General features: G+C 46.0%; 1 protein-coding gene across 2 annotated transcripts in view; it reads left to right on the top strand.

The window, feature by feature from the left end:
* Positions 1-16508, top strand: part of TMEM87A (transmembrane protein 87A) — a 522872-nt gene that overhangs the window by 212654 nt on the left and 293710 nt on the right. For both annotated transcript variants that reach the window (XM_069638821.1, XM_069638819.1), the window contains exon 8: positions 10486-10547. In XM_069638821.1, the coding sequence (XP_069494922.1) occupies positions 10486-10547 (62 nt within the window). The remainder of the gene's footprint in view (positions 1-10485; positions 10548-16508) is intronic.

Below are 16508 nucleotides of genomic sequence, written 5' to 3'. Positions count from 1 at the left end.
TACACTGCGCTCAAGGCTGCCGACCTTCCTTTGTGATGCCCCAAACTGACTGCTTTTGCCGTGTAAAACAATTACTGATACTCCAAGGCCTGTTATTCGAATGGCTTAGGCCTTGTCTTTAATCTTGAGGCCTACTAATGTTCTGGCGCTTATAGAGTGTTGATGCGTGCACGCATATGGGTATAACTGTATCGTGTGTCATATATTCTACTTAATGTTGCTATCACACGCTCCTACCTACTGTGAGAAACCTGATGGTGTCTCACCTGCTAGTCCCCAGGGACTTGTCATCCAAGTGGCCAGGACTGGGCCATCGCTTTTGGATCCAGTTCCTGAGGGTAGACCAGTGAGGGAGGAACACCTGGGTGAGGGGTCTTCGAGGAGTGACGGTGAGGCAGCCGATGGTGAGGCGCGATATTGCCCTCCTTTTTATTTTATTTTTTTATTTTTTTTTTGCACAAAATACTATTTTTTGGGATTCTCTGAGGTCCCAACTCCCCCCACACCCCTTTTTACACAAAGGGTCAGGCAAAATCAGGCACTTGATTTGAAGTGCATACACCTGATACCAGTTAGCTCTCCCACACACGGATAAAAGGCAGAACCTAAAGACACACTCTGAGCAAGGCGAAACACGAGTACGAGCAGAACTTCCGGGGCGAAGGCAAACCTACTGGAGCAGAGCGACGGACCTAGGGACGAGAGCAGCGGGTCGAAAACCCCAAGAGTTCCATACTGGAGGTAGTTGCCTCCTACAGGCTGCAAAAGACAAGTGGAGAAGGCTAGATCCCACAAGTGAATTGCATTGTGTTTCAACGACGCCAGTGACCCTCCCAGGTTAACGGCAGATTTGGAGAGCCAAGCCTGTGGTACTAACGTTGACTCATGAATTGGAAATTATGAAACCAAGAAAGAAACGCCACCAGCTGGTGAGTTGGTAAGCAACCTGAGAGACTGGTGTGTGTTAAAGAAAGTTTGAAGTGACAACATTATATCGCAAGTGAAGGCTGCATGGTTGTGGATGAGACTCGAAGAAAGGCAGACCTGTGAATTAATTTTGAATACAAGACAGCTGTGGAATCAACAATACTGAATAACGGAGTGGCCCAGCGAAAGGAAGTAGCCCACTCAAAAGTCTCAGTGAAAGGTGCATTGTTTGTAACGATAAAGCAAATGAATTTCAAAAAGTAAGTCGAATTTAATCCTAGAAAGTGGAAGTTGAACCTTGAACTTTTAGTCGAAATGATCCTGCGGAGGTCTGTAAAGAAAGCCACGCACATTCGAATGTCTTCGACATCTGAAAGCGGTCTGAGCCCGGCTGAAGGAGACCCGAAGTGTAATAAGCTTGGGAAGGGGGGCCCGCCATGCCTGTTTTGTTGAACTATGTTCTGAAGAGGTCTGAGCCCGATAGGGGGGGGGGCCTATGTGAACTTTGTGTTTGAAAAGGTATGAGCCCGACAGAGGGGGACCCACGTGAACTGTGTTTGAAGAGGTCGGAGCCCGACAGAGGGGGCATATGTGAACTTTGTGTTGAAACATTATTTGGAGGTCTGAAAGAGAGACTTTAACGTGGAAGGCCAGATGGGCCTCGATCCACGTTTTGGAACTGTTTATTGTACTGAAAACCCAAGCCAGAGTGTGTCATTCTGCCTAAAAGGACCGCCTTACTCTTTGTGGTCTAACGTGTGGGGGAGAGCTGATTCAGCTACATTTTTTCTTTTTTGTAACACAGATTTTTCATTTACATACAATTTCTCCTTTATACACTTTTTGTACATGGAATAGGGCAGGCATTAGGTTTTGTTAGCATAAGCCATTTCGATTTGACAGACTCTACTAGGACTGTTTTGTTTATCGTTTGATGTTTGAAACTACTCCCGTCCTAGTTATAGGGCAAAGTAGGAGTTTTTCCAACCCAAGAAACTTCAATAAAGGTTTTACAAATTGTAGCTATTGTGTCAGTTTCATACCTGTGATACCATGCCTCCCCTACAATTCCTCTAAATCACCTGGCATAAAACTGCATGCACTTGCAAGACTGAGGAGGAAATCAAAGCGGAAATGCAAACTCTGCTTTGCTGCCCTCTCTGACGAATCCAAGGGTATTTTCATTGCTTCCATGGGAGAAGTCCCTTCCCATGAGGCCAGGGAGGTGAGGCCACTACCCGATAGTCCCCTTGGGGGTGGTACTCAGTGGGTGAATATCATGTGGAGGGAAACCCTGCATGGGACCAGTTACGATCACCTTGGCAAAGTTCAGTATTCCTCTCCTTCATTTCTCTCCCCTCACTCCTTTCACCCCACTCAGTACCCTGTGGTCCCCCACACCTCTGTCTATGTAGAGTTGAGGAAAAAAAAGTCCCAAGAGAATACTGAGACCAAGAAGAGTACTACTGAACTCTATAATGACCATCAGTTCAGTACTGTGACAAAGAGGAAGGGTGGAGCAATGAGGAAAATCTATAGGCTCCAGAATATGCAGTCTAGTTGCTGGAGACTGTCTATTGGTTACCCAAAGTCCAAATTAAAAGAAGGACTAGGCCATTGGTCAAGCCTGCCTTGGATGCGAAGTTTGCATGCCGCATATGGTGAGACATGGCAAGAAACTGTAGACCGGGACGACTGTGGAACAGAGCCGCAGTCATGAAGGGTGCTGCCGAGAACTGGCAGATCACGAGAAACCGAAGAGAGAACCAAGTATGCAGAAGACTTGGGACGCCTCCTGCAGGGAAGCCGCGCAGCCCGACTCACTGAAGCCGAAGTAGGAACGCAGACGACAGCAGGAGCTGAGAGAGGAGGATAGGAAGGTCGCCCAGAGATTGGAGGAGCCCAAGCAGGACACCACACATCAGGAACCCGGAAACTAGGCCTGGGTGCTGTCTGGGTCCATGATGGGGGCAGGTGACCGAACGAGGGCAGCCTAAGAAGGGTTGGGGACTTGATACAAACTGAAGCTGATAACATATGGGTCTAGGACCCTAAGCAAAACATAAGGACACAGACATATGCCACATCAATAGACACCTGACAGGAGAGTAAACTAAGTGTCCAGAAAGGCCAATACAAAGAGGTCTGGGATCCACGTGAACCACAGAGGAAAAACCGACATGAGAGGGTCAGGGACCCTGAGAATATCAAAAAGAGAGAGCATCAAGGCTGTGCTTGCAAGGAACCTATATCCAGAGAGCAAGTAAGGGATAACCAAGGAACTGTAAAAGTTGAAACTAACTTTATAAAATATCCTATATGGAATAGTACATGGCAGGAGAGTGCACCACGTCTGTTCAGTTGGTTGTTGATTGAAACAGGGGTAGAAAACCTGCGAAAGCAACACACCAGGGTCTGGGACCCATATGAAGTTGGGCAAGGCCCACAAAAGCAAAGCACACGGGTCAGGGACCCATACAAGCGAAGAAATACATAGTCTAGGGGCTGAGGCCCATCGCAAGTCGGGGAGAGCCTGAGAGAATATAAAAGGGTCTGGGTCCCTCAAAGAAGAGAAAGGACTTGTAGAACAAGTCTGGGAGATCCTGGGACAGCCCAGAGGGATCTGGGCCCCATGTGAAGGAGAAAGAGAAGTTTCAAGATGCTGAAACAAGGGGTCGAACACCCATTGCCAAAGGAAGAGACATTTTCTGCAATTCTGAGTTATATAGTCAAGTCTGGCAGGATAGTGTACCTGACTTGGTGCTACAATTTTGAGGTGGAGGAAGGAACCAGGGGAAGAAACTTCCCACCCCACCTCCCCCCACCCCCTGATACTTGGGAACTGTGTTCAAAGAGTCACTCCTTGGGCATCATTATAGGTTTGGTGGTATCCTGCTGGTAAATCTGTTGGGATACTACCAAAAGGTAATACCGTTCCCCCACTTGGTCTTCCGGAATTACTGGCAGATTACAAGTGGCGGGAAAGGTGGGAATTCCCCAATCCATGGAGTCCCATAGGACTCCAATCCCCCCCATAGGACTCCATGGGGGGGATTGGCGGTATTACCGGTTCCGGTAATACCAGTTGTTTTTGGCAGTGGGGTGCCTGACTTAGCTCCAGCTTTTGGCTGAAGGTAAATCAGGCCTCCCACCGGGAAATTTGTAGTTTGCCGGTGCAGAAATGTGATGGTAAATGTTAATAACAGCACATTATTTTCACACCAGCAAACTTGTAATGAGGCCCATTGTGTTATCACACCACAAACTGAACTTATAAGGTCTGTACCCAGAACAAGAGAAGCATCCTTCTGGATTAAGACAGCTCCCAGTTTTTCCTTAGTTTAATGTAAGGAACGGAAATAGGTTTGGACACAGGACGGTGGACATTTTACTTTACAAGACATCCTGACAGAGTCCTTAGTGTTTTTGTTGAGGTGGGGCAACCCCTCATAGAAATAGGGCAAGATAGCTTTTTCCCTTTTCTTTACTTTTATAATAAAAGTAATTGCCAACAAACATGCCACCATTGTGTCAAACTCGTACTTCTGCACCCTTACACCGCCTATGCCAAAAATGAGATGGAATGTAAAATGAAAGTGTAAAGGCATTGTGCCTTCCTTTTACACTTTCATTTGTGCTCAGCTCAATGCACATTTACCAGCCAAGCGTTGCAGCCCAGTAAAGTGTTCTCCTACTATGTGCAGTAGAAACCAAATGTCTAATTCGAATGGATTGTGTACTACCACGTATTCCTCATCTTGTGATAATTGTCTCTCCAGCTTCAGCTGCTTCGGAAATATTTCTTTCGACAGGGGGCGCTGCGTGCCGTTCTCGTCATGTCGATGCCCCTCAAGGGCCTCCGTTCAACTGTCCACGTCATCAGTATAAGTAGTACATGCAGCGCCCATTGGCTTCAGTTCCGTTTTTCCAAGCTAACGCATCAATAGAATTTACGGCATGCTTTGGTTCCTCCTCTTCCTGATGAAATCAATAGTTCTTTTAGTTCGAAAATGTCTTCTTTGTCGGCACCATCGACGCCTAAGTCGGGCTTCAAAAAGTGCCAAGACTGTGGATCGAAGATGTCGATCACCAACCCCACTGCGTATGTCTGTGGTGTCTTGCATCCAGGCACCGTACCTCCGACTGTGGCTCCTCCTGTCAGGCAATGGGCGAAAAGGCTCTCAGGGAGTGTAAAGATAAATTGGCGGTGGGGAGGTTTGCCTTCGAAATCTCCTTCGAAGAGTTAAAAAAAGACAGATGAGTCGAGGGATTCTTCTCGCTGTAAAAAATCGAACCGGTCTCGATCGAGCAGTCGATCAGGCCATTCTTCGTCTTCGAAGAAGGGCAATAAACTGTATCATAGGTTGCCTTCAACCTCCAGTGATTCCTCAGCCGAGGTAATCAGGTGTCTAAATAGATCGGACTCCCCTGCTAAATACGATGCATTTCGTAGTGGGATGCTTAAAATCTTCGAGAATGCGCCCTCGACCCTTCAAAGGACAAGCAGAAAGCCCAAGCCCCTGTCGATCTGCAAAAAGACTACAAAGGGAAGTCAAAGACAAAATCTTCTAAACCAAGCCTTAAGCTGGTTCTACATCGAGAAACGTCTCGATCCGACGAAAAATTGTCGAGGGCTTTGATGAGTCAGGAACCAGAGCCCATCGAAGGTATAGTCGAAGAAGCACAAGAAGTCAACGACGCCTTCGCTGACTCTGTCCGGTCTCGGAGCCATCGACACCGGTATCTAAGTCGATGCTGACTAAAGTGATCCCGACTTCGAAGTCATTGTCGATAATTACTTCTAAATTGTCGAAGCCAGTTGTGGTACATGAAAAGGTTTTCAAACCTTAGCCTAAAATACTTTTTAAAGTCTTTATCAGCCATCTATGAGGAAGATCAACCTTCTGATTATAGCATACCACCTTTTGGACTACAATTCGGCACCCCTAATGTGCCAGAAGATCTAATTTCTGAAGAGTCCAGATTAAGGGATGACAACCTTCAGTCGGCAGGTGGGTTAGATACCCCTCCTGAGTTAGTTTGGCAAACCAGATCCAACTGAACATGCAGACTCCTCATATAGAAAACTAATGGGTAAGGTTATAGAGTTTTTAACCTGGAGCAGGCCTACTCCCTCTTTTGAACAAGATGACCTGACAGACATCTTGGACCAGGGTCCCCAGAAAGATCCAATTTTGTCTTTTCACTCTGCATTCCAGAAAAGGTTCTCTGCAAATTGGGAGACACCAGAAACTGCGGCTGCAGTAAATAAAAATGTTGCCAAAAAATACAGACCATCCAGCAGTGACCCAGAGTATCTGACTAAACATCCACCACCAGACAGTTTGGTTGTTTAGGCTGCTACATATACCAAGCAGTCAGCATACCCTTCCATCCCTCCGAATAGAGAGGATGTCTGGGCGAGAAAGGTTTTTACGGCTGATAGTATGGCACTAAATTAACAAATGTGACTTCTACCTTGTCATGGTTTACGTTTACCCTGTGGGACTACGTGGCTATGGCGGCTGACCACATCCCAGAAGGAGAGGAAAAAGACTGCTTCTTGGCAATCATCAAGGATGGTAAGGAGGCAATGGGTGAATACCTTCAGTCAGATCTGGATACTGCAGATAGAATCAGCAGATCCATGGCAACTAGTACAGTGTTACGCAGATTTGCTTGGTTGTGGAAGTCCGGGTTTGCACCAGATGTGCAAGCTAGACTACTCAACATGCCCTTTGACGGCTTGAGGCTGTTTGGCAGCCAAGCAGAGGAGAGTTTTGAAAAGCTGCCGACCCAAAGGCAGCGGCTAAATCCCTAGGTGCCGCCATTAGACAGCCTCAACACCCCTACTTTGGCTCATCTTCCTGGAAGGGTAAGTCCTTTCGATTCTACTCCTCATTTGGATGAGGACAAAGCCGGTCAAAGAAGTCACAGAAGATTCCCTTGTGGTGGATGAGGGAGAGGTGCTAAGCCAACCCAAGCAGCAACAGCTTTACCACAAGCCACTGCTTCGGCCTCAACACCACTCTGAGGACTTCCTCAGCATGTGAACGAATGGCGGTGAATTACTTCAGATGCTTGGGAACTGGAAACTGTGGCCCAAGGTTACTGCCTTCCTTTCCAAAAAAGACCTCGGGATCATCCACCGTGAAACAACACTTTCAAAATTCCAGATCCTCTCCTTGTGCAGGAAATTTTGACCCTGCTACAGAAAGGTGCAATAGAACATGTACCTGTAGCGGAAACGAACAAGGGTTGGTATTCCCCATACTTTCTGATTCCCAAAAAGGACAGAAGATTGAGACCCATCTTGGACTTAAGAAACTTGAACAAGTTCCTCAGGAAGGACAAGTTCAAGATGGTTACCCTTTCCCAAATCCTTCAGGCGCTCCAACTCCAAGACTGGATTGTATCGTTGGACCTTCAGGATGCTTACTTTCATGTGCCTATCTATCTCAAGCACAGAAAGTACCTGAGGTTCGCGGTTGGCGGTCATCATTATCAGTTTCGAGTTCCGCCATTCGGGCTGACCTCCGCCCCAAGGGTTTTCACCAAGTGGATGGCACTGTTGGCAGCGAGTCTCAGGAGAGGGGGATTCACGTCTACCCCAACCTCAACAATTGGCTGATCAGAGCTTGTTCACCCGAACAAGCCCAGAAACGCCTCAGCGTAACCTGCCACTTGCTCCACAAACTGGGCTTCTCCCTCAATTACAAGAAGTCTCACATGATACCATCTCAAAGACTTCAATTCATTGGAGCAGTCCTGGATGCTTCCCCAGGGAAACCCTCGCCTCCCGAAGCGGGAGCTCAACACATTCTGCAGATGGTTAGTAAATTCCAGAGTGCCCAGCATGTTCTGGCCTTGGATTCTTTTTATTTTTTTATTTTTTTTTTTAGGTTGCTCAGTCTCATGGCATCCTGCATTTTCCTGGTTCCAGAGGCACGCCTGAGAATGAGATCCCACGAAAGGGCTCTCAGGACTCAATGTTCCTAGTTTTCAGCCAGAATGTCGGACCACCTGAAAGTTCTGAGCAGTCTCTCAGGACCGTCTGTGTTGGGCTTGCAAGGACAGCATTCTCAAGGGAGAATCTTTTTGGTAGCCATGGCCGGAGATAACGGTAGTGAGAGACGCTTCACTCACGGGGTGGGAGCCCACACCAACGATCGGACTATCAGCGTTGTTGGTCTCCATCAGAGTCCAAACTACACATCAACCTTTTGGAGCTGAGGGCAATCAGACTTGCGCTGAAGGCCTTTCTGCCATCTGTACAGGGAAAGAATGCCCTGATAATGACGCACAACACAGTGGCCATGTATTACCTCAACAAGAGAGGAGGTGTAGGGTCACTACCACTGTGCAGAGAGGCAATGCTGCTCTGGTTCTGGGCAATACAATAATGAATCTCCCTGTCAGCCGGGGAAAAGAACACAATGGTGGACGCTCTGAGCAAGCAGAGAAGAGTCTTCCATGAGTGGGAACTAGTTCAGGAAGTACTTCAGGAGATCTTCACCCTTTGTGGAACACCAAGTGGATCTGTTTGCGACCAGTGTCAACCGGAAGTGCGAACTGTTTTGCTCCAGGGAATTTTTTCCAAGAGGAGCTCTAGGGGATGCGTTCATGGTGGACTGGAAATTTCCACTCCTGTACGTGTTTCCTCCAGTCCCTGTCATTCCTCAGGTGATCAGGAGGTTGAGAAAGTTCGGGATATCCACAATCCGAATTGGCCAGGAGGACGTGGTACACAGATCTTCTGGACATGACCATCTGCCCTCGAATGCGTCTTCCACAAAGGGAGGATCTTCTCTCGGAAGCGGAAGGTCGTGTTCTCCATCGAGAGGTCATGACACTCAGCCTTCACACATGGTTTCTAAAAGGTTGAGAAACAAGGATTGGGACTTCGCAGATGACGTAATGGAGATCTTGCTTTCGGCCAGAAGGCCAGCAACAAATCTTTCTACCGCTGTCGTTGGAACAAGTTCAGCAGCTGGTACAGGGATAAGAATGTGGATCCCTTTCTAGGTGACACACATATAGCGCTTTCCTTTTTGTTGCATTTGGCAAATATGGGGCTCCAGATTGGAATAATTAAAGGTTACCTGGCAGCACTATTTTCAAGCGCTCTTCAGACGAGGATTCCTATTTTAAGATCTCTCTGATTGTTCAATTCCTAAAAGGCCTTACTAATGTTTTTCCACCAGTTCCATTCAATGTCCCTGTATGGGATCTCAATCTGGTGTTAACGTTTTTGACATGCATTCCTTTTGAGCCTTTACACTCATGCCCATTAAGACTTTTGACATAAAAAATTGTTCTACTTATTGCTATAACATCATTCCGCAGGGTGAGTTCCAGGTCCTTTCCTGTAAACCTCCTCATACAATTTTCCATAAAGACAAGGTTATTTTTAAAGAGAAACCCTCTTCCTTGCCGAAGGTAGTCGCCGTCTTCCACTTGTCGCATAAAATGACTTTACCAACTTTCTATGCACCTCCCCATCTGGAAAGGAGGAAGAAAGATTGCACATACTGGACCCAAAAAGGGCTCTCAGTTTTTACATATCCAGAATTGCAAAATTTCACCAAAATGACCAATTATTCATTGGCTATATCGGGCCCAAATTGGGTCTAGCCGTTACTAAACAAACCATATCCAGATGGTTCCTTGTGGCTATTGGTGAATGCTACAGATTAGGGGGTAAAGACCCGCCGGAAGGCCTAAGAGCAAATTCCACAAGGGTCATGGCAACCTCTGCTGCTCTTCAAAGAGGTGTCCCAATCAAAGACATTTGTTCAGCGGCCACTTGGTCGTCTATTCATACATTTGTGAGACATTATTACCTGGATTTGTCTTCCATTCAGGACGGATAATTTACAAAAGCAGTCCTTTATTTGGTCCATGATTAGAACAAAATTTAATTAGTACTCTCGCCACCAAATTATAACTGCTTTGGGAGTCTGTCATAAAATGAGGAATACGTGGAAGGACACAATCCATTCAAAGAACAAGTTACTTACCTCTGGTAACGTTCTTTCGAATGGATGTTCCTTCCACGTATTCCTCATCGCCCCTCCCACCCTACCCCGCTGTACAATTTACGTGTTCTTACACTTTACGTTTTCTGTGAACCTACGATCTATGGTATGCCTGGTAAATCCTATCCAAGAGGGGGAAAAAACCCAGAACTAAAGCCAACAGGCGCTGCGTGCGCTACTTATACTGATGACGTCGACAATCAAACAGAGGCCCTCAAGGGACATCGAATCCACGAGAAAGTACACAGTTCCCCCTGTCGAAAGAAATTTACGAAGCAGCTGAAGCTGGAGAGATAGTTACCATAAGATGAGGAATACGTGGGAGGAACATCCAATCGAAAGAACGTTAGCAGGGGGTAAGTAACTTGTTCTTCTCAACCACTAGACCACATTTGTCCCTTTGAGAACATGATGTTGAAATCTAGTGTGGAGACAGTTGTATCCTCTCTGTATTTGGCTTCTTTTTGTTGCACTAATTTGCTACGCGTGCAAACCAACCATTGTTTTTTTGTTTTTACAGTGCTTGTGGAAGTTAAGGGGCCTTATGAATACCTCACTCTTTCTGGTTATCCTCTCATGATAGTAAGTAAAGCAGTGTATATTGGTGATCTTGATTAAATGCCCAAGTCTGCATGCCTGTGTTTTTACTGTGCTATTAAAATGAACAATGAAGAGATACAACACTGACCTAGATTTGATGACGTTTTGGCCTTGATAAAAGATCATTATAGCCGGTCCTATAGCACAGCGAGTAGAGCGCTCGCTTTGACATCTGTGCAGAGCCTGCCGACGCAGGTTCAAATCCTTGGCAGGGCCAAACTCAGCCTTTCATCCTTCCGAGGTCGATAAATGAGCACCACACACCGTGGGTTATAATAAGCAGCGCTCGGATACGTAGGGTTCGTAGCGCTATATAAATGCTAAATTATTCTTATTATAGATTCCTAAAGAATGATCTGAATCTGGATTTTTGTTTGCAGAAAATACATTCTACCCTCTTTATAAAATGCAGTCTCAAATGTCCTAATCGGAGACCCAAATTCTATTACTTCACTGCACGTTCGTCTAACACTCTTTTATTCAATTGCGTTGTAAACTTCTGCTTTCCTTTGGCAAAGTTAATACCGTGCCACAGCAGTTCTGCAAATGTTAGACTAGTCAGGATGTCACATTTGGGGATCATGTGAACAAGTTACTTGCACCCAGGGGACTCGTGCATCAATGTAAACAAAGCTGTTTTTAAGACAAACCATCAAAGGGCTTTGGGCAGGCTGACTTATTTTGCCCCTACATAGTAGTACTGTTCTGTCCTGTTCCTTTTTCACCATACTTGTGGATTGTCTCCTCCACAATGAGGAACATGACCATATCATGTTGTTCAGAATGTATGTCTGGCATTTTTAAAGCGCAAACCTAGCTGCGACAAAATAGAGTGCTGTACAACTGGAAGGCTCCCAAGCGGTTACAAGTTTGGAGTGGAAGTAGCACAGTAGTTGGGAATGGTAGGAGGAGTAGCGGAAGGCTCCAAAGAAGGAGTAATAGGGTTGAGTTGAGCGATCAGCAATTGGTGAGATGTTCTTTGAAGAGTAGGGTATTTAGGTCCTTCCTGAAGTGTAGGATGGACTGGCCTGTCTTATCTCTGTTGATAACCTGTCCCATAGACAGGGAGCGAAGCAGGAAAAGGCCTGTTTCCATCAGCATTTGACTTAATAAACAGGCCTGGAGCCCGTACACTGGATCTCACACACATATTATCTAGGTTCAAAACAGCATTGCTTTTCTCAGCATGTAGCATCATGTGGTAGTTGTGCTTCTTGCATTTGAAAAGTTCATTTTATTTTGACCTCCTAGGTCTGTTTGTTTCAAGAATCTGTGTTTAGTTTCTGCCCTTTCTAATCCAGGGCTTTCTCATGCACTCCTCCAAATTCTTTGTGCTTGGGGTGCTTAGGTCCGACTATGTTCTGAGCTCTTTAAATATTATTTAACACTCTTTCCTACTGCTCTCTCCAGGCACATCTACAAAAGTGGGAAGGCATTTCAAACTTCGCTCTCTTGTCAATCTAAGGACTTTTGTCTTTCAGAATAAGGAGAGCAGAGTTATTTTTCACAGGCACCTTAGCAAAGTAACTCAGTTCGAATGGGTTTTCAATAAAAGGGAGGATTCTTTGAGACCTCCCTAGTAACTTACCATATTTGAGAAACCAAAGGGTGTCTCACCTACTAGTTCCCGGGGATCTCTCTCTCAGGTGGCCAGCACACAGCCATCACCTTTGTATCCAGACCCTGGGGGTGGATGAGTGTGGGTGGATCATCTGGGTGAGGGCTCTTTGGGGTGTGGTGATTATGGGGTGTGGGTGTGAGGCAACCAATGGTGAGATGTGGTATTCCCTCCTTTCCCATTCCCATATCTCATCCTATCTTATAGGATTCTCCGATGTCTCAACTCCCGACCCCCCTCCTTTCGGCACAAACACTGCACCGAGGAAGACGGCTGCTGAGAGTAAAGAGGCTAACCCTTACATAACTCATTGGACATGTCCCACTAATCGGTTCAGGCAAAGTCAGGCACTTGACTTTAGTCACATACATCTGATACCCATTAGCTCTCCCACACGGATAAAAGATGGAACATAGAGACACACTCTGAGCAAGGTGAAACACGAAAAGGAGCAGAACTGCTGGGGCGAAGGTGAACCTCCTGGAGCAGGACAACCGATTGAGGGATGAGAGCAAAGGGTAGAGAAACCCAGGAGATCCCTGCAGGAGGTCGTTGTCTCCCAAGAGCCGTGAAAGATGTACAACATCCCAGACAAAAAGACTGCTTTCTGTTTCAAGGATGCCAGCGACCCTCCCGGTTGAACGACAGAGTAGGGGAGGCGAGGCTAAACCTGTGGTAGTAACCTTGACTCGTGAACTAAACTGAAAAAGACATGAGGAATGCACAAAGCCAGTGAGTTAGCGACCGACATGAAAGACCGGTGTGTGTAAGGAAAGATTGAAGTTGCAGCTTGCTGATGAGACGCAAAAGAAAGCTAACCAGTGATGAACTTTTAAGTGGCTGTAGACTGTGAAGCCAGTGATGCAGAATAGCGGAGTGGTCCAACGAAAGGAAGTAGCCCACTCAAAAGTCTCCACGAAATGTGAAATGTTTTGTTACAAAGCAGCAAAGTGAGCAAACTCTGAAATAAGTAATGGTCAAGCTTAACCCCGACAAAAGGGGAAGTAAAAAGGTGAATGCTTGAAGGGAAAGATTTCTTTGAACTTTTGTGCATACAGTGCTAAACTACCAAGACCAAGAGATGCTGGGGCAGATAACATAAGAGTGTGAGTGAAGTGAAAGTCGAAGTGGTCCTGCAAAGGTCTAACTTAAAAGCCTTGCACATTTAAAAGTTTTTGACATCAGTAAGATGGTCCGAGCCCAACAGATGGAGACCCAAAGTGTGATAAGTTAGGGGAAAGGTACCCCTAGTGAATGTGAATGAAGATTGGGGAAGGGATCCCCTGCAAGTGCTGTGATGAAAAGGTCTGAGCCTGCCGGAGGGAGACCTATGTGAACTTCTTTGTTGAACTGTGAACTTTTTGGTTGAACTGTTAAAGAACTTTTGGAGCGCTGGAGTAAGTGACTTTAACATACAGACGGGCCTCGATCAACGCTTTGAACTGCCTTTGTTTTTGAGAACCTGAGCCAGAGTGTGTCATCCTGTTTACAGGGGCCCTTTACTCCAGTCTGTACAACGTGGGGAGGAGAGCTGACTCGGCCATTTTGTTATCCTTATTGTTTTAACACTGATTTAACACTAATTTTCCTTCGCATACATATTTCCCTTTACACACTTTTTGCATAAGAGATAGGGCAGCCATTAGGTTTTGTTGTTATGGGCCATTTTGATTTGACAAAGACTGACTAGGACTGTGTTTTCCTTATTATTTGATGGTAGAGCCTACTCCCATCATAGCTATAGGGCAGAGTATGCATTTTTCCATCCAAACCCCAAGAATTTAATAAAGGTTTTGAAATTATATATCTTGTGTCAGTGTCATACTTGTGATACCAAGCCTTCCATACACGTATGACTGAGGAGTTCGCTCCCAGGTGCCCCGAGGCAGTAAACTGGTGTTTATACTGAGGGGTGGGGTCACAGCAGCCTAACATTGTGACGTGTCCCGAGATGTGGTCTAGCTGGGCTAAGAATGGCAATAAGTCCAAGGAATCACATGACTTTTTTACATTGGCAGCATGCACACCCGTACTGTATCCGAAGAGCCCCATAGAATTGATACATAAACCCTATCCACCTGCAATCACACAGTGCGAAGGACGCAAAGGCTATGTAGGCTGCTAGGGATGCACGGATTTCCATTTATCTGAATCTGCTTAGTGTGCGCCTCCTGGCAACCTGTGCTGCGCACCATGCTGCAGAAACCCACTCCATGTGACTGTGACAAGTAAGATGGCAGAGTCCAGGGAGAAATCCTCTGATCCCAATCTGCAGACAAAGGCTTCAGCATATTGTAGGGATAGCAGGGAGCAGTTTCCACCCATTTCACCTCCACCTTTTCAGTGACATCCCATTTAAACTCAGGCCATGTGCCCGAAAATGTAAACATTGAGATAAAGTTGAAAAAAAAGAAAATTAAAAAAATGTAATTGAAAATAAAATGGGCATTTTTAAATATGCACAGATAAGTTGAGTAGGGTACAAAAAAGAAAATATGCATGAATAAAAAAGATGAACAAATACAAGTGAAGTACTATAAATGGGAATGTGCCTGCAGGGGTAACAATGTTCTTAACGGCAGGTTTGCCACCATTTTCCAATAAGGAATGGAGCAATGTAACTAAAAAGAAAAACAAACTGAAAAATGGGTAATATGGTGTGAGATAAGTAGCCAACATATTTTTGACTGAGATCACATACATTGAGATGGCTGCATTGAATTGTTTGTGCTTGTGATGCGATCGACACCATTTAAAATGGCATAGATCCTCGGGTCTAGGGGGCACGCAGTTCATATAACTTGACCAGGAGAACCTCTGTTGAGGTATTCACACTGCCATTTGGCACAGAGAGTGAAGTAGAAACAACCTCCTCCATGTTGGAGCAGTCCTTGGAGGACATTTCCTCCAGAAACAGGCAGTGGTGTGGTAGTTTGGGTATTCTTCTACCTTGAAGACCTGAATTTCAACCAGTGGTTGAATAATGCACCGATCTCCTATGGGAATCCTTTTTCATCAAACCGCTTACTTCTTGCTGTGTCAGTTACCATAACGTACCTGGCTCCACTAAAACCAGTACCGCCCTTACACACTCGGACACTTCCATACAGTTCTATTCAAATGGATTGTGTCCTCCCGCACATTCCTCATCTTTGATATATATCCAAGTCTGCTTGCAGCTTGCTTTTGAATTCTTTTTTCATAGGGTAGAGCGTCGGCAGTGTCGAATCATGGCCCTGGGCAGCCTTTGTAGCGTCCTCGGCCATGACGTTGAAGCTAGTATATGAAGCACATGTGGTTACAGTTAACTCAGTTCCATTTTTTCCACATTCTGACGTGCTTTGGAGCAACATGGACTCAGTGAAATTTCGATGACGTATCGAACCAAAACTTGTCGATTCATCAGTCTACATGTCCTTGACACTGAAGACCGGATTTAAGCACTGTTCTGACAGGTGGGGCAGAAATGTCCATTGCACACCTGCACCGAGTCTGCCTGTGGTGTCTGGGGATAGGCCACAAAGTTGATGACTGTGGCTCGTGCCAGTCCATGACGGTCAAGGCCTTGCAGGAAAGGAAGGGGAAACTTGAAGCAGGTAAGCCCTCTTCCAAATCCCCCTCCATTACTCCGTCCAAAAGAAAATCTTCCTCCAACTCTAAAGATGTGTACCCCGAGAAAAAGCATTCCAAACACAGGAGACGCTTGAGATCAAGGTCACGACGCTCGTCGCCGTCCTCTCACAGAAAAAGCAAGAAGCAACGCCACAGATCTTCGGCAACTTCTTCCTCCGCTCCCGATAGTGTCTTTCCTGAAAAAGTCATCAACTCCCCGGAATGGGAAGATTTCCACTTAAAAATGCTCAACATTCTTAAGGAGTCAAAGAAGTCAAGTCACCCCTCCGTGTCTAAATAGGCCAGCAGGGAGTCTGATGCATCTCCTTCCCGGCACCTAAAAGCCTGGGAAGAGAGGCTCCTTGACACAAGTCGAAGGAGTCTTCATTGACGCACAAGATGAAACCTTCATCTTCCTCCTTGAAGGAAAAGGGTTCAGGGCCTTGAACTCCGCTCTCAAGGCTTTTTCCAAAGAGTAGTTCACCCGAACCTTAGAGGCATCTGATTAAGCATGTCATTAAGCACTCGACACCATAGGGGCATTCAGTGCCTTCAAAGCCTGTAAAGGCGACAACTGACGTGAGAAAGTCATATAAACCTTTGCCTAGACCAGATTTCTTTTGATCCATCGGGTCTATATTCGAGGAGGATTAAGCTCCATTTGGGTATGAATTTGGAACACCCAGTGTGCCAGAAGAGCTTGTTTCACAAGA

This window comes from Ambystoma mexicanum, chromosome 14, assembly GCF_040938575.1.
Source record: "Ambystoma mexicanum isolate Mex_15411 chromosome 14, UKY_AmexF1_1, whole genome shotgun sequence".
In the NCBI taxonomy this organism is placed as follows: Eukaryota; Metazoa; Chordata; class Amphibia; order Caudata; family Ambystomatidae; genus Ambystoma; species Ambystoma mexicanum.
Note: the sequence above shows the minus strand (reverse complement) of the source record. Positions and strands in the feature narration are given on the sequence as shown.